Below are 26,548 nucleotides of genomic sequence, written 5' to 3'. Positions count from 1 at the left end.
TTCTGGAGTGAGATTTATATCTTGGGCTATTCCTCCTCCTCTACCTCATTGCTGCCTATACTGACGTCCTAGTTATTTCCGTCATTTATTAGAGACTATCGTGATCTTCAACCTCAAGAAGGCATTGAACGTTGGCCAACAAGCTTTTGTATAACTCTAATCACCTCCTTTTCTTTCTCAGTAACCTCAGTGGCCTTTTAAACTCTCTGGTCCTCAAACATCAGACAATACCACTTTCTCCCTCATTTTCTGAAATGACTTATTTCACACAGAAGTAAGAGTCTCATCATAAACAACTTCTCACCATCAAACCTCAAAACATAGCTCTATCCACAAATGGAAAGATGTGTTATACCTTCTCCTGTTTGAGATCATCCTTTTACCTGTACTTTTATTTTTTTCTTGAATTTTATTTTATTTATTTTTTTATACGGCAGGTTCTTATTAGTTATCTATTTTATACATATTAATGTATATATGTCAATCCCAATCTCCCAATTCAATTAGCTCTAGTAGTTTTCTGGTGGCATCTTTAGGATTCTATATGTATAGTATCATGTCATCTGCAAACAGTGACAGTTTTACTTCTTCTTTTCCAATTTGTATTCTTTTTATTTCTTTTTCTTCTCTGATTGCTGTGACTAGGACATCCAAACCTATATTGAATAATAGTGGCGAGAGTGGACATCCTTGTCTTGTTCCTGATCTTAGAGGAAATGCTTTCAGTTTTTCACCATTGGGAATGATGTTTGCTGTGGGTTTGTCGTATATGGCCTTTATTATGTTGAGGTAAGTTCCCTCTATGCCTACCTTCTGGAGAGTTTTTATCATAAATGGGTGTTGAATTTTGTCGAAAGCTTTTTCTGCATCTATTGAGATGATCATATGGTTTTTATTCTTCAATTTGTTAATATGGTGTCTCACATTGATTGATTTGCATATGTTGAAGAATCTTTGCATCCCTGGGATAAATCCCACTTGATCATGGTGTATCATCCTTTTAATGTGTTGTTGGATTCTGTTTGCTAGTATTCTGTTGAGGATTTTTGCATCTATATTCATCAGTGATATTGGTCTGTAATTTTCTTTTTTTGTAGTATCTTTGTCTGGTTTTGGTATCAGGGTGATGGTGGCCTTACAGAATGAGTTTGGGAGTGTTGCTTCCTCTGCAATTTTTTGGAAGAGTTTGAGAAGGATGAGTGTTAGCTCTTCTCTAAATGTTTGATAGAATTCACCTGTGAAGCCATCTGGTTCTGGACTTTTGTTTGTTGGAAGATTTTTAATCACAGTTTCAATTTCATTACTTGTGATTGGTCTGTTCATATTTTCTATTTCTTCCTGGTTCAGTCTTGGAAGGTTATACCTTTCTAAGAATTTGTCCATTTCTTCCAGGTTGTCCATTTTATTGGCATAGAGTTGCTTGTAGTAGTCTTTTAGGATGCTTTGTATTTCTGCAGTGTCCATTGTAACTTCTCCTTTTTCATTTCTAATTTTATTAATTTGAGTCCTATCCGTCTTTTTCTTGATGAGTCTGGCTAAAGGTTTCTCAATTTTGTTTATGTTCTCAAAGAACCAGCTTTTAGTTTTATTGATCTTTGCTGTTGTTTTCTTTGTTCCTATTTCATTTATTTATGCTCTGATCCTTATGATTTCTTTCCTTCTGCTAACTTTGGGTTTTGTTCTTCTTTCTCTAGTTCCTTTAGGTGTAAGGTTAGATTATTTGAGATTTTTCTTGTTTCTTGAGGTAGGTTTGTATAGCTATAAACTTCCCTCTGACAGTCTGGTACTGCTTTTGCTGGATCCCATAGGTTTTGGATCGTCGTGTTTTCATTGTCATTTGTCTCTAGGTATTTTTTGATTTCCTCTTTGATTTCTTCAGTGATCTCTTGGTTATTTAGTAACGTATATTTTAGCCTTCATGTGTTTGTGTTTTTTACGTTTTTTTCCCTGTAATTGATTTCTAATCTCATAGCGTTGTGGTTAGAAAAGATGCTTGATATGATTTCAATTTTCTTAAATTTACTGAGGCTTCATTTGTGACTCAAGATGTGATCTATCCTGGAGAATGATCCGTGTGCACTTGAAGAGAAAGTGTAATCTGCTGTGTTTGGATGGAATGTCCTACATATATCAATTAAATTTATCTGGTCTATTGTGTCATTTAAAGCTTGTGTTTCCTTATTAATATTCTGTTTGGATGATCTGTCCATTGGTGTAAGTGAGGTGTTAAAGTCCCCCACTATTATTGTATTACTGTTGATTTCCTCTTTTAGATCTGTTAGCAGTTGCCTTATGCATTGAGGTGCTCCTATGTTGGATGCATAAATATTTACAATTGTTATATCTTCTTCTTGGGTTGATCCCTTGATCATTATGTAGTATCCTTCCTTGTCTTTTGTAACATTCTTTATTTTAAAGTCTATTATATCTGATATGAGTATTGCTACTCCAGCTTTCTTTTGATTTCCATTTGCATGGAATATCTTTTTCCATCCCCTCACTTTCAGTCTGTATGTGTCCCTAGGTCTGAAGTGGGTCTCTTGTAGACAGCATATATATGGGTCTTGTTTTTGTATCCATTCAGTGAGCCTGTGTCTTTTGGTTGGAGCATTTAATCCATTCACATTTAAGGTAATTATCAATATGTATGTTCCTATGACCATTTTCTTAATTGTTTTGCGTTTGTTTTTGTAGGTCCTTTTCTTCTGTTATGTTTCGCACTTAGAGAAGTTCCTTTAGCATTTGTTGTAGAGCTGGTTTGGTGGTGCTGAATTCTCTTAGCTTTTGCTTGGCTGTAAAGCTTTTGATTTCTCTGTCGAATCTGAATGAGATCCTTGCTGGGTAGAGTAATCTTGGTTGTAGGTTCTTCCCTTTCATCACTTTAAGTATGTAATGCCACTCCCTTCTGGCTTGTAGAGTTTCAACAAGAGAAATCAGCTGTTGACCTCATGCGAGTTCCCTTGTATGTTATTTGTTGTTTTTCCCTTGTTGCTTTCAATAATTTTTCTTTGTCTTTAATTTTTGTCACTTTGATTACTGTGCTGCATCTCTGCATGTTTCTCCTTGGGTTTATCCTGCCTGGGATTCTCTGTGGCTTCCTGGACTTGGGTGGCTATTTCCTTTCCCATGTTAGGGAAGCTTTGACTATAGTCTCTTCAAATATTTTCTCGGGTCCTTTCTCTCTCTCTTCTCCTTCTGGGATCCCTATAATGTGAATATTCTTGCCTTTAATGTTGTCCCAGAGGTCTCTTAGGCTGTCTTCATTTCCTTGCACAGGCTACAGAACTGTAGTTCTTCTTGCTTCTGCTGTCTGCCCTCTGGTGGATGAGGCTATCTAAGAGGCTTGTGCAAGCTTCCTGATGGGGGGGGACTGGTAGTGGGTAGAGCTGGGTGTTGCTCTGGTGGGCAGAGCTCAGTAAAATTGTAATCCACTTGTCTGCTGATGGGTGGTCTGGGTTCCCCCCCTGTTGGTTGTTTGGCCTGAGGTGACCCAACACTGGAGCCTACCTGGCTCTTTGGTGGGGCTAATGGCGGACTCTGGGTGGGCTCACACCAAGGAGTACTTCCCAGAACTTCTGCTGCCAGTATCCTTGTCCCCATGGTGAGCCACAGCCACCCCCCGCCTCTGCAGGAGACCGTCCAACACTAGCAGGTAGGTCTGGTTCAGTCTCCTATGCGGTCACTGCTCCTCCCCCTGGGTCCCGATGCACACATTACTTTGTGTGTGCCCTCCAAGAGTGGAGTCTCTGTTTCCCCCAGTCCTGTCGAAGTCCTGGAATCAAATCCTGTTAGCCTTCGAAGTCTGATTCTCTAGGAATTCCTCCTCCCCTTGCCAGACCCCCAGGTTGGGAAGCCTGACGTGGGGCTCAGACCTTCACTCCCAGGGGTGGACTTCTGTGGTATAAGTGTTCTCCAGTTTGTGAGTCACCCACCCAGCAGTTATGGGATTTGATTTTATTGTGGTTGCACCCCTCCTACCTTCTCATTGTGGTTTCTCCTTTGTCTTTGGATGTGGAGTATCTTTTTTGGTGAGCTCCAGTGTCTTCCTGTCAATGACTGTTCAGCAGTTAGTTGTGATTCCAGTGCTCTCACAAGAGGGAGCAAGCGCACATCCCTGTACTCCACCATCTTGAACCAAATCCCTCACCTGTACTTTAGATCTTTTCTCCTTCTACCTTTCCAAGTACCTGGCAATAGCAATTTTCTTTTCTCCTATCATTACTATCTTTATTAAGCTCTTTTCTATGTGTACTTGTTTTTTCAAAGGAAAAAAATTCCACTCCCTTAACCCTACCTTCTCCAATTATTGCTTTTTCTTTTCCGTTTCATAGCCAAGCCTGTTGAATGATCTGTAACACTTCTTATATGTTTTAGTAATACTTCAGTCATTGCTCAGTCTATTTCACACACTACCACTTCACTAAAACCACCTTAGCTCAAGACACTGGAGACCTTCCCATTGCTAAACCCAGAGGTTACTTCTCAGTCCTATTCCTTCTTTTTTTTTTTTTTTTTAATTGAAGTATAGCTGATTTACAGTGTTGTGCTAGTTTCTGGTGTACAGCACAGTGGTCCATATATATATATTTTTTTCCATTAAGGTTTATTACAGAATATTGAATATAGTTCCCTGTGCTATGCAGTAGGACCTGGTTGTTATCGATTTTATGTATAGTAGTTTGTATCTGCTAATCCCAAACTCCTAATTTATCCCTGCCCCCTCTTTCCCCTTTGGTAACCATAAGTTTGTTTTCTATGTCTGTGAGTCTGTTTCTGTTTTGTAAATAAATTCATTTGTATCATGTTTTAGATTCCACATATACGTGATATCATGATATTTATCTTTCTCTTTCTGACTTACTTCACTTAGTATGATAATCTCTAGGTCCATCCCTCTTGCTGCAAATGGCATCATTTCATTGTTTGTTATAGCTGAATAGTATTCAATAGTATATCTATACTACATCTTCTTTATCCATTCATGTGTTGATGGACATTTAGGTTGCTTCCATGTCTTGACTATTGTAAATAGTACTGCTGTGAACATTGGGGTGCACCTTTTTGAATTGAGAGTTTTCTCTGGACATATGCCCAGGAATGGGATTGCTGGATCATATGGCAACTCTATTTTTAGTTTTTTAAGGAACCTCCATACTGTTTTCCATAGTGGCTGTACCAATTTACATTCCCACCAATAGTGTAGGAGAGTCCCCTTTTCTTCACACCCTCTCCACCATTTATTATTTGTAGGCTTTTTAATGATGGCCATTCTGACCAGTGTGAGGTATTACCTCATTGTATTTTTGATGCACATTTCTGTAATAATTAGCAAAGTTGAGCATCTTTTCATGTGCCTATTGGCCATCTGTATGTCTTTGGAGAAATGTCTATTTAGGTCTTCTGCCCATTTTTCGATTGGGTTGTTTGGTTTTTTGTTGTTGTATGAGCTGTTTGTACATTTTGGAAATTAAGCCCTTGTCAGGCACATTGTTTGCAAATATTTTCTCCTACTCTGTAGGTTGTCTTTTCATTTTGTTTATGGTTTCCTCTGCTGTGCAAAAGCTTGGAAGTTTGATTAGGTCCCATTTGTTTATTTTTGCTTTTATTTCTGTTGCCTTGGGAGACTGGCCTAGGAAAATGCTGGTACAATTTATGTCAGAGAATGTTTTGCCTAAGTTCTGTTCTAGGAGTCTTATGGTGTCATGTCTTATATTTAAGTCTTTAAGCCATTTTGAATTTATTTTTGTGAGTGGTGTGAGGAAGTGTTCTAACTTCATTGGTTTACATCGGGCTATCCAGCTTTCCCAACACTGCTTGCTGAAGAGACTGTCTTTTCTCCACTGTATAGTCTTGCCTCCTTTGTTGAAGATTAATTGGCTGAAGGTATGTGTGTTTATTTCTGAGCTTTCTATTCTACTCCATTGAATCATGTGTCTGTTTTTGTGCCAATACCATGCTGTTTTAATTACTGTAGTTTTATAGTGTTGTCTGAAGTCTGGGAGGGTTGTGCCTCCAGCTTTGTTCTTTTTCCTCAGCCTTTGGCAATTATGGGTATTTTATGGTTCCATATAAATTTTAGGATTATTTGTTCTCATTCTGTGTAAAATGTCATGGGTAATTTGATAGGGATCGCATTAAATCTGTAGATTACTTTGGGTAATATGACCATTTTAACAATATTAATTCTTCCAATTCAAGAATATGGGTTACCTTTCCATTTCTTTGAATCATCTTTAATTTCCTTTATCAATGTTTTATAGTTCTCAGCATATAGGTCTTTCACCTCCTTGGTCAGGTTTATTCCAAAGTTTTGTTTTTGTTTGTTTGTTTGTTTTTATGTAATTTTAAAAGGGATTGCTTTTTACTTTCCTTTTCTGATATTTCATTGTTAGTGTAAAGAAATGCAACAGATTTCTGTATGTTGATCTTGTATCCTGCTACCTTCTCAGGCCTCTTCCTTCTTTATCTCAGCAGCAATTGATGTAGTTAATCTCTCTTTCCTTGAAGTACTCCCTTTCTTTGGATTCTGTTATAATATTCTGTTCTGGTTTTCCTTCTACCCCTCTGCTCATGTTTTTTTAGACTCCTTTGGCTCTACTTAAAATACTAACATCATATTCCCTCTTCTAGTGCTGTATACTCTTCCCTGGGAGGTCTCAGTCCCTGCCATAACTAGAATGACCAGGAAAAACCTCATCTTATAAAAGTAATCAGTAATCTCTAGGCATTGCTACATATGTAGGGTACACAGAGAAATGAGGAGATCATATTCAACTTCCTATTCAACATTTTCTCTTGAATATCTTACACACACCTCAAAATCAGTATGTGTAGAGCTAAACTCACAGTCTGCCCTTATCTCCAAATTCTACCCCATTCCTCCAAATCTGTCCCTCTTCCTCTCATCCCTGGCTTATTCAACCTACCAAGTGACACGTGCCGGAGACCTGAGTGATGTACTTGTCTCTCACGCTCTACACACCCATTAATCATTAAATGCTGAAAGTTTTCAACCATTTAAATATGTATTGAAAAACTCTGTCTACATCTCTCCATTATTGCTGCCACAACCCTAATTCAAACCGTAATCAACAACTCTCATTGAAATTATTTTAACAGCCTCTTAAGTTGTCTCCAATGTTCCCTTGCTTCAGTCCTTTTTCATACTGTAGCCTGAGTGAACTTTATGATATGAAAATCTGATCATGATCCTTGCTTAGGACATTTCTGTGCTCTCTATTGATCTTAACATAAGGTGCAAGCTCCTTAATTTGGGCTCTAAGACCTTTAGTGATTTGCTTCTGCTGATTCACCTTAGCCTTATCTCTTCTCATCTTCTCATCTCCTTCCTCAAGCTTTGTGTTTATCACCCTAAGTTTTTAATTCCATCAAAGTACCATTCTCTCACCTCTCTACAGGACTTTTCTTAAGTTCTTTCTTGCTGCATCTTTTTTCTTCTCTTTTCCTAACCCCTAATCATCTTCTAGGTCTCCACTTAAATATCTCTTCCAGAAAGTCATCCTTAACTGTTGCTTTCCTTCTCCTCATGCCCAATTAGTAGTATTCCTCTTATATAAATACTTCTGTAGTATTCTGTATCTACCTTCTCATGACACTTATACTTTATTGAAAACTCCTGATCACATACTTTATTCAGTAGACTGACTGTAAGCTCTGTGATCATGGGAACCATATAGGGATACAGTGAATGAACGAATGCATGAATAAATGAATGATATGAAAGCCTGGCTAAAAACAATTTATAATGGTTAGGAATATGTAATCATGGAGTTTTGAGCAATGAAGAGATACTATGAAGGAGGCACTGCAGGAATAATATAAAAAACTTGAAGTGATAAAAATACTCATTGCCCTGATCTAAACATGAGGTAATGTTTGTTACTGTGCTTTTAAGACTTTAATCATAAATTTACTATCAAATTTTGATAGGATAACAACACAAACTAACTTTTCTATTTCTACATTTCGTTATGTATATTAGATTCTAAATGTTTAACTAGCTTTGCTTAGACTGCTGTGATTTGAAATATCATTTCCCTATATTTTCCCTCTTTTAGCAGAACCCTCACAAGAGTGGTGATTTCTACTTCTGTGCCATATAATGTGTAGGAAATGAGGGAGAGACAGGAGGTAGTATGATCCCACGATTTTTGGCCGGAGAAAGTTTGGAGTTAGTACCATTAGGTGAAGTCAGGAAAGGAGGAGAATGAGCAGATATTGAGGTAGAGTAATGAATTCACTTTAAACACAATGAATTTTCTGTTCCCAGTAGTTCTACCTAGTAGACAGTTGGATATTTGGGTATTAAATTTAGGCTAGAGAAAAATATTTGGGATTCCTCAATGTTATTTAACTAATGTTTTATTCAATGTATGTTTTAGTTGAAGTCATAGGCATGTGTGAGAATGCCCAAGTTTATAGACCCTTGTGGATACAGAGATGGAATTTTAGGGGGGGTCTCTTAATTCCCTCAAATTACATGCACATTTGTGTAGGACTGTGTATATTTTAAGACCAGCATATAAAACTTATATCAGCTTCTTAGAGTAGCCTTAGACTCCAAAAAGGACTCAGTACAACTAGAGTAAAAAGAAAAACAGGTCAAAATATAAAGCCTAGGCACATCCTTGTTTGAGGTATAGATAATGGAAAATAAGCCCAGGGAAGAGGTTAAGACCATAGCTTCTGGAATCAGACTTCCTAGATTCAAATAATGGCTCTGCTATTTACTAGCTGTATCACCATAGGCAAGCTGCTTACATTCTCTGTAGTTTCCTTACCTGTAAGACAGAGATTAATAACATTTGTAAGGTTATTATAAGGATTAAATGAGCTAATGCATGAGATGTATGTTGCACCATGTTTAGCATATAGTTAATGGTCAATAAATCACTCATTTGCTGTTTTTAATGTAATCTTGACTGTACTGGCCAGCCCTGCCAAACATGAGATTCTGCCTCTTTGAAGGGTTTTTCAGTGACAGATGGGGCCAGAATGAAGCAGAGCATCACCCCCAAAACCATGCTTACCACCTACATGGAAATCACTATAACTTCGTAGGCTACAAGCAGCTGGCTTGAATAGACCAGATCAGAGTGAGGATAGGGCCATCTCTCTACCTAAAGCAGACAGACAATTGTGTAAGTTGATCTCTGCCACTTTTCTTTTTTCCTGCTCTCCCAGTAGTAATAGAATGGGGACTTGGAGTAAGAAGTATTTTAGAACTTTCCTTTCTTGTAGAACCCCTCTGCACCACTGAGACCTTCAAGGTACAAGCCTTAGTTTTCACTGAAGGAGAGAGAAAGCTTTGCATTGAACAATAAAGTTTTAAACTTAACTATTTCAAATTTTAATAACTGAAACTGGTGAAAAGATCATGGAATCCACTCTGGATGTCTTTAAGAGATGAGAAAAGGAAGTTTTGACATAGCATATTTGAAAGCAGTGACTAGAAAATAAACAAATAAAATTGTTTCATATTTGTATACCAAAGAGTTGAGAGTTCTATATAAACTGCTTACATATATAAAGAATGGCTAAAGAAACAGTAAAAATGGTAACAAGGAGTATCTTAAAAATGGGGGAGGGAGAGGGTAGTTCCAAAAAGAAAATTGTCCATAGCAATAGCTACAATAGACAAAAAAGGTAAAGATTTAAAAGTGTCCCAGAAATTAGACAATTAGAAAGTCATTGGTGACTTTGAGACCAGTCTCAGTGGAATCATAGGGGCAGCTCATTTGGACTTTGATATTAAAGAAAAATTGATGTTCCTGTTGTTTCTATCCATTAGGCTTCATTCTACCCCTTGGGGGCATTAATGAACAAGTGTAATTGCATTTCCATATGACAGCCCATCAAATATTTGAAGCCAGCTATCTTGCATCCCTTGGGTCTCTTTTTCTTCAAGGAAAATATTCATTTCTCATGCTTTCAAGTCCCTTCACCATCCTGGTCACTCCATTCAGAAGACGCTTTAGTTTGTGTAAATCCCCAAATGAAATATATTGTTGTCAGTCTGGTCGAGTACCACAGAATAGAATAGGACAATCATCTCTCTCAACCTAGGAATTAGACTATTAATTCAGGCCAAAACTACATTTGCTTTTTGGCAGTTCTGTCACATGATTATCATTTTTGCATGCCCAGTGTTATGAGGATTCATTAAATAGATTAATTAAATGCTTATTGTACAACTCAAAATTTTTTCACAGAATTGGTGATTTTCAGCTTGAAGAGCTGAATTATTTTTTACTTTTTTTGCTAATCCCTCAATAGGTGATCTTCCCATGAGTTTTTGCTGCCCCATAGGATTGAAAAAGTAGGGTTGATAAGTATTATAGCGTGTGCATGTGTGTGTGTGTGTGTGTGTGTGTGTGTATGTGTGTGTGTCTATGATGGGACGTGTTTTCAGGCAAACTACAGTAGATCTGACTGATTTACAAGACAAGATAGATTTTTGTTTGTTGTTTTTCCCTTAATTTATTCTACAAATATTTACTGTGTACTGTGTGCCCAGTACTAGCGATATAACAGTAAGATGCGTTCTCTGCCATGAGGAAATTTTTGCTTAGTTGGGAAATTTTGATAATGTGTATGAAATGCTAGTATAGGAGTTAACAAGATGCTCCAGGGCACTCTGATCATCTCACCCAGGCTTGAGGAAAGCTTCTCCGAAGATGGGGTTACCTAATCTGGGTCTGGGAGGATTTGAGGGAATTAGCTAGCCAAAGAGGTGAAGTAATCTATACAGAGGTCCTGAATTAAGATGCAGTATGGCTACTAGAGATAGTAATTTAAGATATGAGTGTAGATAAGATCAGTAGGGATTGTGACCTACTAGAGAATGGACTTGAGGATATGGGGAGGGGGAAGGGTAAGCTGTGACAAAGCGAGAGAGTTGCATGGATATATATACACTACCAAATGTAAAATAGCTAGCTAGTGGGAAGCAGCCGCATAGCACAGGGAGATCAACTCGGTGCTTTGTGACCACCTAGAGGGGTGGGATAGGGAGGGTGGGAAGGAGGGAGACGAAAGAGGGAAGAGATATGGGAACATATGTATATGTATAACTGATTCACTTTGTTATAAAGCAGAAACTAACAGACCATTGTAAAGCAATTATACTCCAATAAAGATGTAAAAAAAAAAAAAAAAAGTCAAAACCCTTACTCATTTAAGAAGCTCCTGTGCAGCAACGAAGACCCAACACAGCCAAAATAATAAATAAATAAATTTATTAAAAAAAGAAGTAGGTAAGAAAAGGGGAACTTTGCCATTTAGTTTAGTTGCTTTACCTCTTCATTAATGAGAAATCACTCAATATTTTTTGTTATCTACAAGTGAATATCCATAGCTTATGCAGTACTTATCTGTATATTTTATTCCCTACTGAGTATTATAATACGTGTCCTCAATTTTACAAATAATTATTTTTATTTTTCTAGTTAAATAGTTTGGGTTTACTTTTTTCTTTACTGAAAAGTTGTTAAATGACAATCATGTACATTTTAAAGGGAAAACAATAATCATGTACATTATTACAACAAGTATTTTTATTTTTGCACATTAAACCCTCCTCTTTGGCCACAACCATGCAGAGCCTGTAGACCATGCTAAAGGATTTAGTTCTTTCTGCAAGGAGCAATGAGAAAACACTGAAAGGTTTTAAGTAGGGAAGTGACATGATCAGGTTTGTATTTTGAAAAGCTCACTGCTAAATTGAAGGAGGATTTGAGTGGATGCAAAGAAGTAAGAGGAAATTGCGATCATCTAGGAAAGAGTTGTTGGTAGCAAAGCTAGGGGAGAGACGTTGTCGTGGAGCGAAGTGAACAATTCCAAAAATACTTTGAAAATAAATTTAACAGGATTTTAGGCATGGGGAGAAGGGTGTATCGGAGAGAGAGAGAGAGAGAGAAGAGGTATTAAGAATAAATCCTAATTTTCTAAAAACAGAAGGAGGACCACATTTGGTGGAAGAAAATAATGAGTTTCTGAGTTCCGTCTTGGACACATGGGAGTTGAGGCACTTTCGTGCTTCTGTATTTAATAGTAACAAAAGTCTGAAAGTGGCATGAGAAGTCCATAGTGGGGGAATGACTAAGTATTGTAAATTATGGTACACAAATTTACTGGAGTATTATGCACTCTTAAACATCATAGTTACAAGACTGTGACTCGTGAGATCAAGAGAAAAAAGTTGGATACAAAATTCAGTAATAATTGTAACCATCCTACTGTATAGCACAGGGAACTATATTCAATATCCTGTGATAAACCATAATGGAAAAGAATTTTAAAAAGAATGTATATATGTATAACTGAATCACTTTGCTGTACAGCAGAAATTAATACAACATTGTAAATCAGCTATACTTCAATAAAATACTAAATTGGAAGGAAATCCAAAATAGAGGGGATATATGTATAGCTGATTCACTTTGCTGTACAGTAGAAACTAACACAACATTGTAAAGCAACTATAATCCAATAAAAATTAATTGAAAAAAATATATATATATAAAAACAAAAAAATGGATGAGGTACTCACATGGAAAATAATAATAATAATTATAACCATAAGAGAAAATATCTACAGAAAAAGTGCTAAAAGGAAATACAACAAATTTTAGCAATAATTCTATGAGTGTAATGGATGGCGGGTGAATTTCTAAAAATTAAAATTTTCCATGTTGTAAAAATATCAACCTCAGAAGTTAAAATTTTTACTATCAGATTTGTTTCTTACATCGTTGATTTATAATGACCTTGGTTTATATGGTTGCTTTTGTAAACTGATCTAATAGTAATTATTTAAGATAAAATCAATTCTTTTTTTTTTTTTTTTTTTTTGCGGTACACGGGCCTCTCACTTGTTGTGGCCTCTCCCGTTGCGGAGCACGGGCACCGGACGCGCAGGCTCAGCGGCCATGGCTCACGGGCCCAGCCGCTCCGCAGCGTGTGGGATCTTCCCGGACCGGGGCACGACCCCGTGTCCCCTGCATCGGCAGGGGGACTCTCAACCACTGCGCCACCAGGGAAGCCCCAATTCTTTTTTTAAACATGACTTTCTAAGGTTTAACAGAGACAAATTCTTATTTATATAAAATGAGTATTTTTTCCATTGTCATAGCTGTAATGATCCATAGGCAGTGCTGGTCATCTCATCCACTTGTCTCTGCTGGCTTTTCCACCTGTTGACTGTAAACCATGCAGAGGTGTTGAAAGCATTTTTCTTTTCCTTTGTGCACAAAAACTTTCATAAAATGCTCGTAAATCCTAATCAAGCCCATTTTGTGTCTTTTAGACTTACAGATTTTAACTTTGTGGTAGGTAGTATTAAAGAACTGGCTATGTTCTTTAATATATAAAATTAATCTTCATGTAAATTTACTATACTTTTGATCATGGATTTGCTCTAATATTCTGTGCTGAAAAGGTTTACATACAAGCTACCACATGGTATTTTAGTTACACCATAGGAAATTGTTTTCATAAACCACCTTTACTGAATTATAATTTACATACAATAAAATAGACCCATTTTAAGTATATATTTTAGTGAGTTTTTACAAATGTATATACTCATGTAATCACCACAACAATCAAGATATAAAACATTTCCATCATACCCCCAAACATCCTCATGCCCAAAATGTTTCCTGGCCCCCAAGCACCTAACATCTTTCTATCACTAGAGTTTAGTTCTGCTTTCTTTAGAATACCACGTGAAGGCAATCTTACCATACACACTTTTTGTGTCTGGCTTTTTTCACTTAGTTTAGTGATTTTGAGATTCATCTATGTTGTTGCCTATATATCAGTAGTCCGGTTATTTTGTTATTGAGTATTATTTCATTTGTGAATGTACCATTTGTTTTTCCATTCACTGGTTGATGGACATTTAAGTTACTTCCAGGTTTTTGTCTGTTACAAAAAAAAAACTGTCCAAGATATGTGTATTGCAAGTATTTTCTCTCTGTAGCTTGCCTTTTCATCTTCTTATTGGTGTCTTTTCAAAAGAAAATATTTAAAATATTTATGCACTTCAAGTTATCCATTTTTTTCTATTGTGGCACATGCTTTCCTGTCTTATTTAAGAAATATTTGTCTACTCCAAGATTGCAAAAATTTTCCCTGTTTTTTCCTAGTAGTTTTATTGTTTTACCTTCTATTTTTAGTTTTGTGATTCACTTCAGCATAATATTTGAGTTGTAGTATGAGATAAGATTGAACTTTTCTTGTTTGCTTGTTTCTTTTTGCTTTTTTTCCCCAATTGAAGTATAGCTGATTTTCAATGTCGTGTTAGTTTCAGTTGTACAGCAAAGTGATCCATATATATGTATACATACTTTTTTAGATTCTTTTCCATTATAGGTTATTACAAGCTATTGAATATAGTTTCCTGTGCTATACAGTAGGTCCTTGTTGTTTATCTATTTTATATATAGTAGTATGTATCTGTTAATCCCAAACTCCTAATTTATCCCTCTTCCCCCCACCTGCAAATTTTTTTTCTTTTTTGATTGAGTGTAGTATGAGGTAAGATTGAGGTTTTTGTTGGTTTTTGCGTATGAGTATCCAGTTATTCCAAGACCATTTGTTGAAAAAGAATTATTTCTCCACCTTTGTCAAGAATCAGTTATGTGGGTTTATTTCTGGTCTGTCTAATCTTTTGCATTCATTTATATTTATAGCCTTTGGTCAAATCTATATTGCATGGATTGTTACAGCTTTATAATAAGTCTTAAAATCAGATGGTATGTCTTCCAACTGTGATCTTTTTCAAATTCATTTGGTTACCTAGGACCTTTGAATTTCTATGTAAATTTAGAATTAGCTTGTCAGTTTCTCCAAAAAGCTTACTGGGGCTTACATTGACATTACATTAAATGTATAGATTAATTTGGAAAGATTTGAGTCTTCCATCCCATGACCATGATATATCACTCCATTTATTTAGGTTTTTTTATACTTACTCTCAGAATGTTTTATACTTTTCAATTCGGAGCTAGTTCATGCACATATTTTGTTAAATTTATTCAAAATATTTCATGGTTTTGGAATCAATTAAAATGGAATTTATAAAATTTTAGTTTCTAATGTTTGTTACTAGTTTGTAGAGGAACAGTGATTTTTATATATTGACTTTACATGCTACAACCCTGATAGACTTGGCTTGTTAGTCCTACTAGCTTTTTGGTAGATTGCTTAAGATTTCCTACATATGTGATAATGTTTGCAAATAAAGACTGTTTTACATCATCTTTTCCAATCTGTATGCCTTTCATTTCTTTCTCATGGTTTATTATATGCTTCAGACCTTCTGAGCAATATTGATTACAAGTAGTGAGAGTGGATACACTTTCTTTGTTCCTAATATCAGGAAGAAAGCATTCCATCTTACCATTCTGTTACCTGTAAGTTTATTATAGATACCATTTATCAGGTTGCAGAGGTTTCATTTTATTCCTAATTTGCCAAGAGTTTCTATTATGAATTATTGTTGAATTTTGTCAAATATTTTTGTGTCTATTGAAATGATCATATGGTTTTACTTTTTTAATATGTCATTATGGTACAGTGATTTTTATTTATTTATTTATTTATTATTTTGGTGGGTTTTTTTTTTTACATCTTTATTAGAGTCTAATTGCTTTACAATGGTGTGTTAGTTTCTGCTTTATAACAAAGTGAATCAGTTATACATATACATATGTTCCCATATCTCTTCCCTCTTGCGTCTCCCTCCCTCCCAACCTCCCTATCCCACCCCTCCAGGTGGTCACAAAGCACCGAGCTGATCTCCCTCTGCTATGCGGCTGCTTCCCACTAGCTATCTACCTTACGTTTGGTAGCGTATATATGTCCATGCCTCTCTCTCGCTTTGTTGCAGCTTACCCTTCCCCCTCCCCATATCTTCAAGTTCATTCTCTAGTAGGTCTGTGTCTTTATTCCTGTCTTGCCCCTAGGTTCTTCATGACATTTTTTGTTCTTAAATTCCATATGTATGTGTTAGCATACGGTATTTGTCTTTCTCTTTCTGACTTACTTCACTCAGTATGACAGACTCTAGGTCTATCCACCTCATTACAAATAGCTCAATTTCGTTTCTTTTTATGGCTGAGTAATATTCCATTGTATATATGTGCCACATCTTCTTTATCCATTCATCCCATGATGGACACTTAGGTTGCTTCCGTCTCCTGGCTATTGTAAATAGTGCTGCAATGAACGTTTTGGTACATGTCTCTTTTTGAATTATGGTTTTCTCAGGGTATATGCCCAGTAGTGGGATTGCTGGGTCATATGGTAGTTCTATTTGTAGTTTTTTAAGGAACCTCCATACTGTTCTCCATAGTGGCTGTACCAAATCATATTCCCACCAGCAGTGCAAGAGTGTTCCCTTTTCTCCATACCCTCTCCAGCATTTATTGTTTGTAGATTTTTTGATGATGGCCATTCTGACTGGTGTGAGATGATATCTCATTGTAGTTTTGATTTGCATTTCTCTAATGATTAATGATGTTGAACATTCTTTCATGTGTTTGTTGGCGGTCTGTATATCTTTTTTGGAGAAATGTCTATTTAGGTCTTCTGCCCATTTTTGGATTGCGTTGTTTGTTTTTTTGTTATTGAGCTGCATGAGCTGCTTATAAATTTTGGAGATTAATCCTTTGTCAGTTGCTTCATTTGCAAATATTTTCTCCCATTCTGAGGGTTGTCTTTTTGTCTTGTTTATGATTTCCTTTGCTGTGCAAAAGCTTTTAAGTTGCATTAGGTCCCATTTGTTTATTTTTGTTTTTATTTCCATTTCTCTAGGAGGTGGGTCAAAAAGGATCTTGCTGTGATTTATGTCATAGAGTGTTCTGCCTATGTTTTCTTCTAAGAGTTTGATAGTTTCTGGCCTTACATTTAGGTCTTTTATCCACTTTGAACTTATTTTTGTGTATGGTGTTAGGGAGTGTTCTAATCTCATACTTTTACATGTACCTGTCCAGTTTTCCCAGCAGCACTTATTGAAGAGGCTGTCCTTTCCCCACTGTACACTCCTGCCTCCTTTATCAAAGATAACGTGACTATATGTGTGTGGGTTTATCTCTGGGCTTTCTGTAGTGTTCCATTTATCTATATTTCTGTTTTTGTGCCAGTGCCATACTGTCTTGATTACTGTAGCTTTGTAGTATAGTCTGAAGTCAGGGAGCCTGATTCCTCCAGCTCCGTTTTTCGTTCTCAAGATTGCTTTGGCTATTCGGGGTCTTTTGTGTTTCCATACAAATTGTGAAATTTTTTGTTCTAGTTCTGTGAAAAATGCCAGTGGTAGTTTGATAGGGATTGCATTGAATCTGTAGATTGCTTTGGGTAGTAGAGTCACATTTTCACAATGTTGATTCTTCCAATCCAAGAACATGGTATATCTCTCCATCTATTTGTATCATCCTTAATTTCTTTCATCAGTGTCTTATAATTTTCTGCACACAGGTCTTTTGTCTCCTTGGGTAGGTTTATTCCTAGATATTTTATTCTTTTTGTTGCAATGGTAAATGGGAGTGTTTTCTTGATTTCACTTTCAGATTTTTAATCATTAGTGGATAGGAATGCCAGAGATTTCTGTGCATTAATTTTGTATCCTGCTACTTTACCAAATTCATTCATTAGCTCTAGTAGTTTTCTGGTAGCATCTTTAGGATTCTCTATGTATACTATCATGTCATCTGCAAACAGTGACAGTTTTACTTCTTCTTTTCCGATTTGGATTCCTTTTATTTCCTTTTCTTCTCTGATTGCTGTGGCTAAAACTTCCAAAACTATGTTGAATAAGAGTGGTGAGAGTGGGCAACCTTGTCTTTTTCCTGATCTTAGTGGAAATGCTTTCAGTTTTTCACCATTGAGGACGATGTTGGTTGTGAGTTTGTCATATATGGCCTTTATTATGTTGAGGAAACTTCCCTCTGTGCCTACTTTCTGCAGGGTTTTTATCATAAATGGGTGTTGAATTTTGTCAAAAGCTTTCTCTGCATCTATTGAGATGATCATATGGTTTTTCCCCTTCAATTTGTTAATATGATGTATCACATTGATTGATTTGCATATATTGAAGAATCCTTGGATTCCTGAATAAACCGCACTTGATCATGGTGTATGATCCTTTTAATGTGCTCTTGGATTCTGTTTGCTTGTAGTTTGTTGAGGATTTTTGCATCTACGTTCATCAGTGATATTGGCCTGTAGTTTTCTTTGTGACATCCTTGCCTGGTTTTGGTATCAAGGTGATGGTGGCCTCGTAGAATGAGTTTGGGAGTGTTCCTCCCTCTGCTATATTTTGGAAGAGTTTGAGAAGGATAGGTGTTAACTCTTCTCTAAATGTTTGATAGAATTCGCCTGTGAAGCAATCTGGTCCTGGGCTTTTGTTTGTTGGAAGATTTTTAATCACAGTTTCAATTTCATTACTTGTGATTTTGTCTGTTCATATTTTCTATTTCTTCCTGGTTCAGTCTTGGCAGGTTGTGCTTTTCTAAGAATTTGTCCATTTCTTCCAGGTTGTCCAGGTTATTGGCATATAGTTGCTTGCAGTAACCTCTCATGATCCTTTGTATTTCTGCAGTGTCAGTTGTTACTTCTCCTTTTTCATTTCTAATTCTATTGATTTCAGTCTTCTCCCTTTTTTTCTTGATGACTCTCGCTAATGGTTTATGAATTTTCTTTATCTTCTCAAAGAACCAGCTTTTAGTTTTATTGATCTTTGCTATCGTTTCCTTCATTTCTTTTTCATTTATTTCTGCTCTGATCTTTATGATTTCTTTCCTTCTGCTAACTTTGGGTTTTTTTTTTGTTCTTCTTTCTCTAATTGCTTTAGGTGCAAGGTTAGTTTGTTTATTCGAGACGTTTCCTGTTTCTTAAGGTAGGATTGTATTGCTATAAACTTCCCTCTTAGAGCTGCTTTTGTTGCATCCCATAGGTTTTGGGTCCTCGTGTCTCCATTGTCATTTGTTTCTAGGTATTTTTTGATTTCCTCTTTGATCTCTTCAGTGATCACCTCGTTATTAAGCAGTGTATTATTTAGGCTCCATGTGTTTGTATTTTTTACAGATCTTTTCCTGTAATTGATATCTAGTCTCATAGCGTTATGGTCGGAAAAGATACTTCATACAATTTCAGTTTTCTTAAATTTACCAAGGCTTGATTTGTGACCCAAGATATGATCTATTCTGGAGAATGTTTCATAAGCACTTGAGAAAAATGTGTATTCTGTTGTTTTTGGATGGAATGTCCTATAAATATCAATTAAGTCCATCTTGTTTAATGTATCATTTAAAGCTTGTGTTTCCTTATTTATTTTCATTTTGTATGATCTGTCCATTGGTGAAAGTGGGGTGTTAAAGTCCCCTACTATGAATGTGTTACTGTCGATTTCCCCTTTTATGGCTGTTAGCATTTGCCTTATGTATTGAGGTGCTCCTATGTTGGGTGCATAAATATTTAAAATTTTTATATCTTCTTCTTGGATCGATCCCTTGATCATTATGTAGTGTCCTTCTTTGTCTCTTCTTATAGTCTGTATTTTAAAGTCTATTTTGTCTGATATGAGAATTGCTACTCCAGCTTTCTATTGGTTTCCATTTGCATGGAATGTCTATTTCCATCCCCTTACTTTCAGTCTGTATGTGTCTCTAGGTCTGAAGTGGGTCTCTTGTACACAGCATATATATGGGTCTTGTTTTTGTATCCATTCAGCCAATCTGTGTCTTTTGGTGGGAGCATTTAGTCCGTTTACATTTAAGGTAATTATCGATATGTATGTTCCTATTCCCATTTTCTTAATTGTTTTGGGTTCGTTATTGTAGATCTTTTCCTTCTCCTGTGTTTCTTGCCTGGAGAAGTTCCTTTAGCATTTGTTATAAAGCTGGTTTGGTGGTACTGAACTCTCTCAGCTTCTGCTTGTCTGTAAAGGTTTTAATTTCTCCATCAAATCTGAATGAGATCCTTGCTGGGTAGAGTAATCTTGGTTACAGGTTTTTCTACTTCATCACTTTAAATATGTCCTGCCAGTCCCTTCTGGCTTGCAGAGTTTCTGCTGAAAGATCAGCTGTTAACCTTATGGGGATTCCCTTGTGTGTTATTTGTTGTTTTCCCTTGCTGCTTTTAATATGTTTTCTTTGTATTTAATTTTTGACTGTTTGATTAATATATGTCTTGGCGTGTTTCTCCTTGAATTTATCCTGTATGGGACTCTCTGTGCTTCCTGGACTTGATTAACTATTTACTTTCCCATATTAGGGAAGTTTTCAACTATAATCTCTTCAAATATTTTCTCAGTCCCTTTCTTTTTCTCTTCTTCTTCTGAAACCCCTATAATTCAAATGTTGGTGTGTTTAATATTGTCCCAGAGGTCTCTGAGACTGTCCTCAGTTCTTTTCATTCTTTTTTCTTTATTCTGCTCTGCAGTAGTTATTTCCACTATTTTATCTTCCAGGTCACTTATCCGTTCTTCTGCCTCAGTTATTCTGCTATTGATCCCATCTGGAGTATTTTTAATTTCATTTATTGTGTTGTTCATCGTTGCTTGTTTCATCTTTATTTCTTCTAGGTCCTTGTTAACTGTTTCTTGCATTTTGTCTATTCTATTTTCAAGATTTTGGATTATCTTTACTATCATTATTCTGAATTCCTTTTCAGGTAGAGTGCCTATTTCTGCTTCATTTGTTAGATCTATCTTGCTCCTTCATCTGCTCTGTTTTTCTGTCTTCTCATTTTGCTTATCTTACTGTGTTTGGGGTCTCCTTTTTGCAGGCCGCAGGTTCGTAGTTCCCGTTGTTTTTGTTGTCTGTCCCCAGTGGCTAAAGTTGGTTCAGTGGGTTGTGTAGGCTTCCTGGTGGAGGGGACTAGTGCCTGTGTTCTGGTGGATGAGGCTGGATCTTGTCTTTCTGGTGGGCAGGTCCACGTCTCGTGGTGTGTTTTGGGGTGTCTGTGGACTTATTATGATTTTAGGCAGCCTCTCTGCTAATGGGTGGGGTTGTGTTTCTGTCTTGCTTGTTGTTTGGCATAGGGTGTTGAGCACTGTAGCTTGCTGGTCATTGAGTGAAGCTGGGTGCTGGTGTTGAGATGGAGATCTCTGGGAGATTTTCACCGTTTGATATTATGTGGATCTGGGAGGTTTCTTGTGGACCAGTGTCCTGAAGTTGGCTCTCCGACCTCAGAGGCACAGGACTGACTCCTCTGGCTGCAGCACCAAGAGCCTTTCATCCACGTGGCTCAGAATAAAAGGGAGAAAAAGTAGAAAGAAAGAATTAGTAGAAGTAGGAAGGAAGAAAGAAAGAAAGAAAGAAAGAAAAGGAGGGATGGAGGAAGGAAGGAGAGAAGGAAGGAAAAAAAGAAAGAAGATAAAGTTAAATAAAATAAAGTAAGATAAAATATAATAAAGTTATTAAAATAAAAAATAATTATTAAGAAAAAAAATTAAAAACACAAAATGGATAGAACCCTAGGACAAATGGTGGAAGCAAAGCTATACAGACAAAATCTCACACAAAAGCATACACATACACACTCACAAAAAGAGGAAAAGGGGAAAAAAAATCATAAATCTTGCTCTCAAAGTCCACCTTCTCAATTTGGGATGATTCGTTTTTTATTCATGTATTCCACAGATGCAGGATACATCAAGTTGATTGTGGATCTTTAATCTGCTGCTTCTGAGGCTGCTGGGAGAGATTTCCCTTTCTCTTCTTTGTTCTCACAGCTCCCAGGGGCTCAGATATGGATTTGGCCCTGCCTCTGCGTGTAGGTCGCCGGAGGGCGTCTGTTCTTCGCTCAGACAGGACGGGGTTAAAGGAGCAGCTGCTTCTGGGACTCTGGCTCACTCAGGCCAGGGGTGGGGGGAGAGAGGGGCACGGAGTGTGGGGCGAGCATGTGCGTTTTCCCGGGGAAGTTGTCCCTGGATCCCGGGACCCTGGCAGTGGCGGGCTGCACAGGCTCCCCGGAAGGGGGGTGTGGATAGTGAGTGACCTGTGCTCACACACAGGCTTCTTGGTGGCGGCGGCAGCAGCCTTAGCGTCTCATGCCCATCTCAGGGGTCCGCGCTTTTAGCCGTGGCTCGCACCCGTCTCTGGAGCTCCTTTAAGCAGCGCTCTTAATCCCCTCTCCGCGCGCACCAGGAAACAAAGAGGGAAGAAAAAGTCTCTTGCCTCTTCGGCAGGTCCAGACTTTTCCCCAGACTCCCTCCCGGCTAGCTGTGGTGCACTAACCCACTGCAGGCTATGTTCACGCCGCCAAGCCCAGTCCTCTCCCTGCGCTCTGACAGAAGCCCAAGCCTCAGCTCGCAGCTCCGCCCGCCCCGGCGAGTGAGCAGACAAGCCTCTCGGGCTGGTGAGTGCCAGTCGGCACCGATCCTCTGTGTGGGAATCTCTCCACTTTTCCCTCCACACCCCTGTTGCTGAGCTCTCCTCCGAGACTTCGAAGCTTTCCGCCTCCATCACCCACAGTCTCCGTCTGCGAAGGGACTTCTAGTGTGTGGAAACCTTTCCTCCTTCACAGCTCCCTCCCACTGGTGCACGTCTCGTCTGTATCCTTTTGTCTCTGTTTATTCTTTTTTCTTTTGCTCTACCCAGGTACGTGGGGGAGTTTCTTGCCCTTTTGGAGGTCTGAGGTCTTCTGCCAGCGTTCAGTAGGTGTTCTGTAGGAGTTGTTCCACGTGTAGATGTATTTCTGGTGTATCTGTGGGGAGGAAGGTGATCTCTGCGTCTTACTCTTCCACCATCTTCCCTTCGTCCTCCGGTACAGTGATTTTTAAAATAAAAAACCAACTTGGCATATCTGTGATAAACCCCACTTAATCATAGTATACCATATTATTCTTTCTTATATACTAATGAGTTTTGGTTGGATATTTTAGAAATTATTTTCATAAATGTTCATGAGGCATATTAGTCTGTAGCTTTCTTTTCCTGTGACGTCTTGGCCTAGTTTTGGTATCAGAGTAATTATGGCATTATAAAATGAGTTCTGAAGTATTTCTTTCCAGTTTTTCCTTTTTTCTGAACGATTACTTGTAAGATTGGTATAATTTCATCCTTAAATGGGCTAGTTTTTCTTTCAGTTTTATTGAGATATAATTGCCATACAGCACTGTATAAGTTTAAGGTGTACAGCACAATCATTAGACTGAATACGTCATGAAATGATTAGCACAATAAGCTTAGTGGACATTCATGATCTCATGTAGATACAAAATTAAAGTAATAGAAAAAAATTTTTTTCCTTGTGATGAGAACTCATAGGATTTATGCTCTTAGCAATTTTCATATATAACATACAGCAGTGTTGATTTTATTTATCATGTTGTAAATTACATCCCCAGTACTTATTTATCTTATAACTAGAAGTTTGAAACTTTTGACTGCCTTCATCCAATTCCCCCTACCCCTACTCTCCACCTCTGGTAACCACAAATCTAACACTAAGTGTTTCATTCTTGTGACATGAAAGTAATGAGGTGTGAGTTTACAACTGCTTGGTAGGGAATATAGCCATTTTAGAGGTGCAGTACCTGAGAAAATCTTAGTAAAGAAAAAACCAAATCTCTGATTTTTTAATATAATCATACATAACCTTCTAAATTTTATGGATATCAGAGGTGGTGTAGTAGATGGCGAATGATTTTGGAATCAGAAAGACTCTATTAAAAGTACCTACTTCCCATTGACTATCTAGATAAGTATTTTAGCCTATCTAACTGTACCTTAGGAAGACATAGTTATTGCCCCACCTCATAGACTTGTTTTAAGGAGAAAAGAATATAAAAACATCCTACCATAAATATCCTAGTATATGGTAGGATTCTGACTATAATTTTTTTTCTTTCTTACAGAAGAGGATAAATATAATATTTATTCTCCTTTGCTCTTCAAGTATTTCCTGGCAGAAGGAATTGTCACTGGACATACTTTGTTAGTTGCATCTGCAAAAGAAGACCCTGCTGACATTTTACAGGTATAGAGTATACTAATTCAATATTGCATTTTGAATATTTCACAAAAAATATTGTTTATATATATGTAAATAAGATTTGTATATGTACAAACTATATTTAAATACATTAATGGGACCACACACATATTCTTTTCTCTTAAAGAGAAGTATCAAATTTATTTGAATACATAATCGCATTTTAAAATTAGTTCTTGGACAGTTTTTTAAACTAAAATTTATGTCACAGTGAGGAAATATTAATAAGCTATTTAAAACTGACAATAAACAAAATTACTATTAAGTAATGATATGAGCACTTTATAAGCTATTAAAAAATCTAGGTAAAGAAAAACAACTGCAGAATATTGTCAGATATTATATTACCAGTATTCCAAAGGTGTAAGTCAGAAGAAAGATAGAGAAATTAGAAGTACTCATTTATTAAAGTTATTTTGTTTTGAGAATTCCAGAGAGTATCCCCTTCCAAGAAATAAGCAATAATACTAAAATATGTGCTTGAAATAGTATATCTTTTTTATGCCAAAGCATATTTTTCACCTCAGAGAAGACAATTCTGACTTTTAGAATTCTTAATTTCTTTGTACAGAACAGGAACTCACTTTTAAGCCATTATTTGATTAGAATTCATAATCTAAAATCATTTTCTCTGAGGGTGTTTTCACTGTGTAGTTTGCAAAATGACAAATGACTAAGTCATTTATAAAAAATTTGTAGAATAATAAATACTAATTTACAATAACTATCAACAGACACCAACAAATTTCTACACCCACACATAAAAATTACTATAATACTGAGGTCAAAACTAACATGATTCTTTCAGATGGGTCAGACTTTGTTTATTAAATTTTAAAAAGTCCAAAAAGAAAACCTTTGTATAATTTTCCAAATGATTTCCTTCTGTTTGAAGAACCTGTTTTCCTTTATTCTTATTTCTGCTATTAATCTTTTGTAATATTTTCTTGATGTTTTTGTTTTTTCTTTTGTTCCTTTTCCCTGGCCTTAATCATTTTGGACAGTTTCTGAACAGTACTGTACTTGCTAGAAGCAGTGGAGTAAAGGCCAAAATTATTGTTGTAAAGAAGCTATATAGGTTCTTCACAGCCCATTCCACAACATACCGAGCCTAAGATTTTTTATTAGACATCTTTATAGCCATATAGGAAATGTTCGCCAAGCCATAGGCAGGAAGACCTATATATGCTTTTTTTTTTTGCAGTACGTGGGCCTCACTATTGTGGCCTCTTCCGTTGTGGAGCACAGGCTCCAGACGCGCAGGCTCAGTGGCCATGGCTCACGGGCCTAGCCGCTCTGCGGCATGTGGGATCTTCCCGGACCAGGCCACGAACCCGTGTCCCCTGCATCGGCAGGCGGACTCTCAACCACTGCGCCACCAGGGAAGCCCTATATATGCTTTTTTAAATAAAGTGTTTTATTTTTCCTTCTTCCCTCCTCCAACCTAGGTAACTGATGTTAAAGCCTATAGTATACTTCCACATTTTGCCTTAGAGAACTACATTTTTTTATTTGAAAATTAATCCCTGATGCCTTTCTTAGGTACCTTGATCTGTACAAGTTAGTACTAAAAAAATTTCAGTGTACTTTACATGTCCTTCTTTGGATTATGTGAAGGATTTTTAAATTATAAAAGAAATATTATCTTTTCATCAGGGTTTCTTAAAATAGCTAGTCATATATGCAAGTAATTAGATTCTGCAAACCTTTATTCATAGAGCAGTTTTATAATGTAGTAGAAAAATATAAAACTAGAATCAAAAAACATAGACTCTTATTAAATTTGTCCTTATGACCAAAGTAGATTAATAAGGACCAGACTAGTCATCATGCCTGAAACAACTAAAAAACAGGACAAAATATATGAAACAACTGTCTTCAAAACTTTGATCATCACACAATAAAGGACAGTGATTCCTGAGTTATGCAAAATAAGCAAGGTAAATCCTATAACTTCCCTAACTTCCTGCATACAAAGTGTCCAGGCCATAGTGCAGGGAGGAGGAACCCAGGATAAGACAATCTTAGGTGACAAAGCTAGGAATGTGGAATTACAACTTCGTTATTGTCTTCATCTGGAGCCAAGTATGGTTTAAGGAGATATGTATGGGTGCCAAGTAAGCAAGGGGTGGACTTCTGATAGTTAATTCTATGTGTCAATTTAACCAAGCCACAGGGTGCCCAGAAATTTGATCAGACATTATTCTGAGTGTTTCTGTGAGGGTATTTTTGGATGAAATTAACATTTAATTCGGTAGACTGAGTAAAGCAGATTGCCCTCTCTAATGTGGGTGGGCCTCATCCAGTCAGTTGAAGGCCTAAATAGAACAAAATGGCTAACCCTCCCCCATATAAGAAAGAATTCTTCCTACTGGACTGCTTTTGAACTTGGACATCAACTTTTTCTTGCTCTCGGATTCAAACTGAAACATCAGCTCTTCCTGAGTCACGAGTCTGCTATCCTTTGGATCAGAATTACACCATTAGTTTTCCATTTGGACAAAAACTACACCATCAGCTCTCC

General features: G+C 36.9%; 1 protein-coding gene across 2 annotated transcripts in view; it reads left to right on the top strand.

Moving 5' to 3' along the window:
• The window catches only part of ELP4 (elongator acetyltransferase complex subunit 4), a 247,936-nt gene that overhangs the window by 13,629 nt on the left and 207,759 nt on the right, over nucleotides 1-26,548 (top strand). For both annotated transcript variants that reach the window (XM_030864809.2, XM_060303384.1), the window contains exon 3: nucleotides 23,888-24,009. In XM_030864809.2, the coding sequence (XP_030720669.1) occupies nucleotides 23,888-24,009 (122 nt within the window). The remainder of the gene's footprint in view (nucleotides 1-23,887; nucleotides 24,010-26,548) is intronic.

The sequence above is a fragment of the Globicephala melas genome, chromosome 8 (assembly GCF_963455315.2).
Source record: "Globicephala melas chromosome 8, mGloMel1.2, whole genome shotgun sequence".
NCBI lineage: Eukaryota > Metazoa > Chordata > Mammalia > Artiodactyla > Delphinidae > Globicephala > Globicephala melas.
This window is presented reverse-complemented; position numbering and strand designations above follow the sequence as displayed.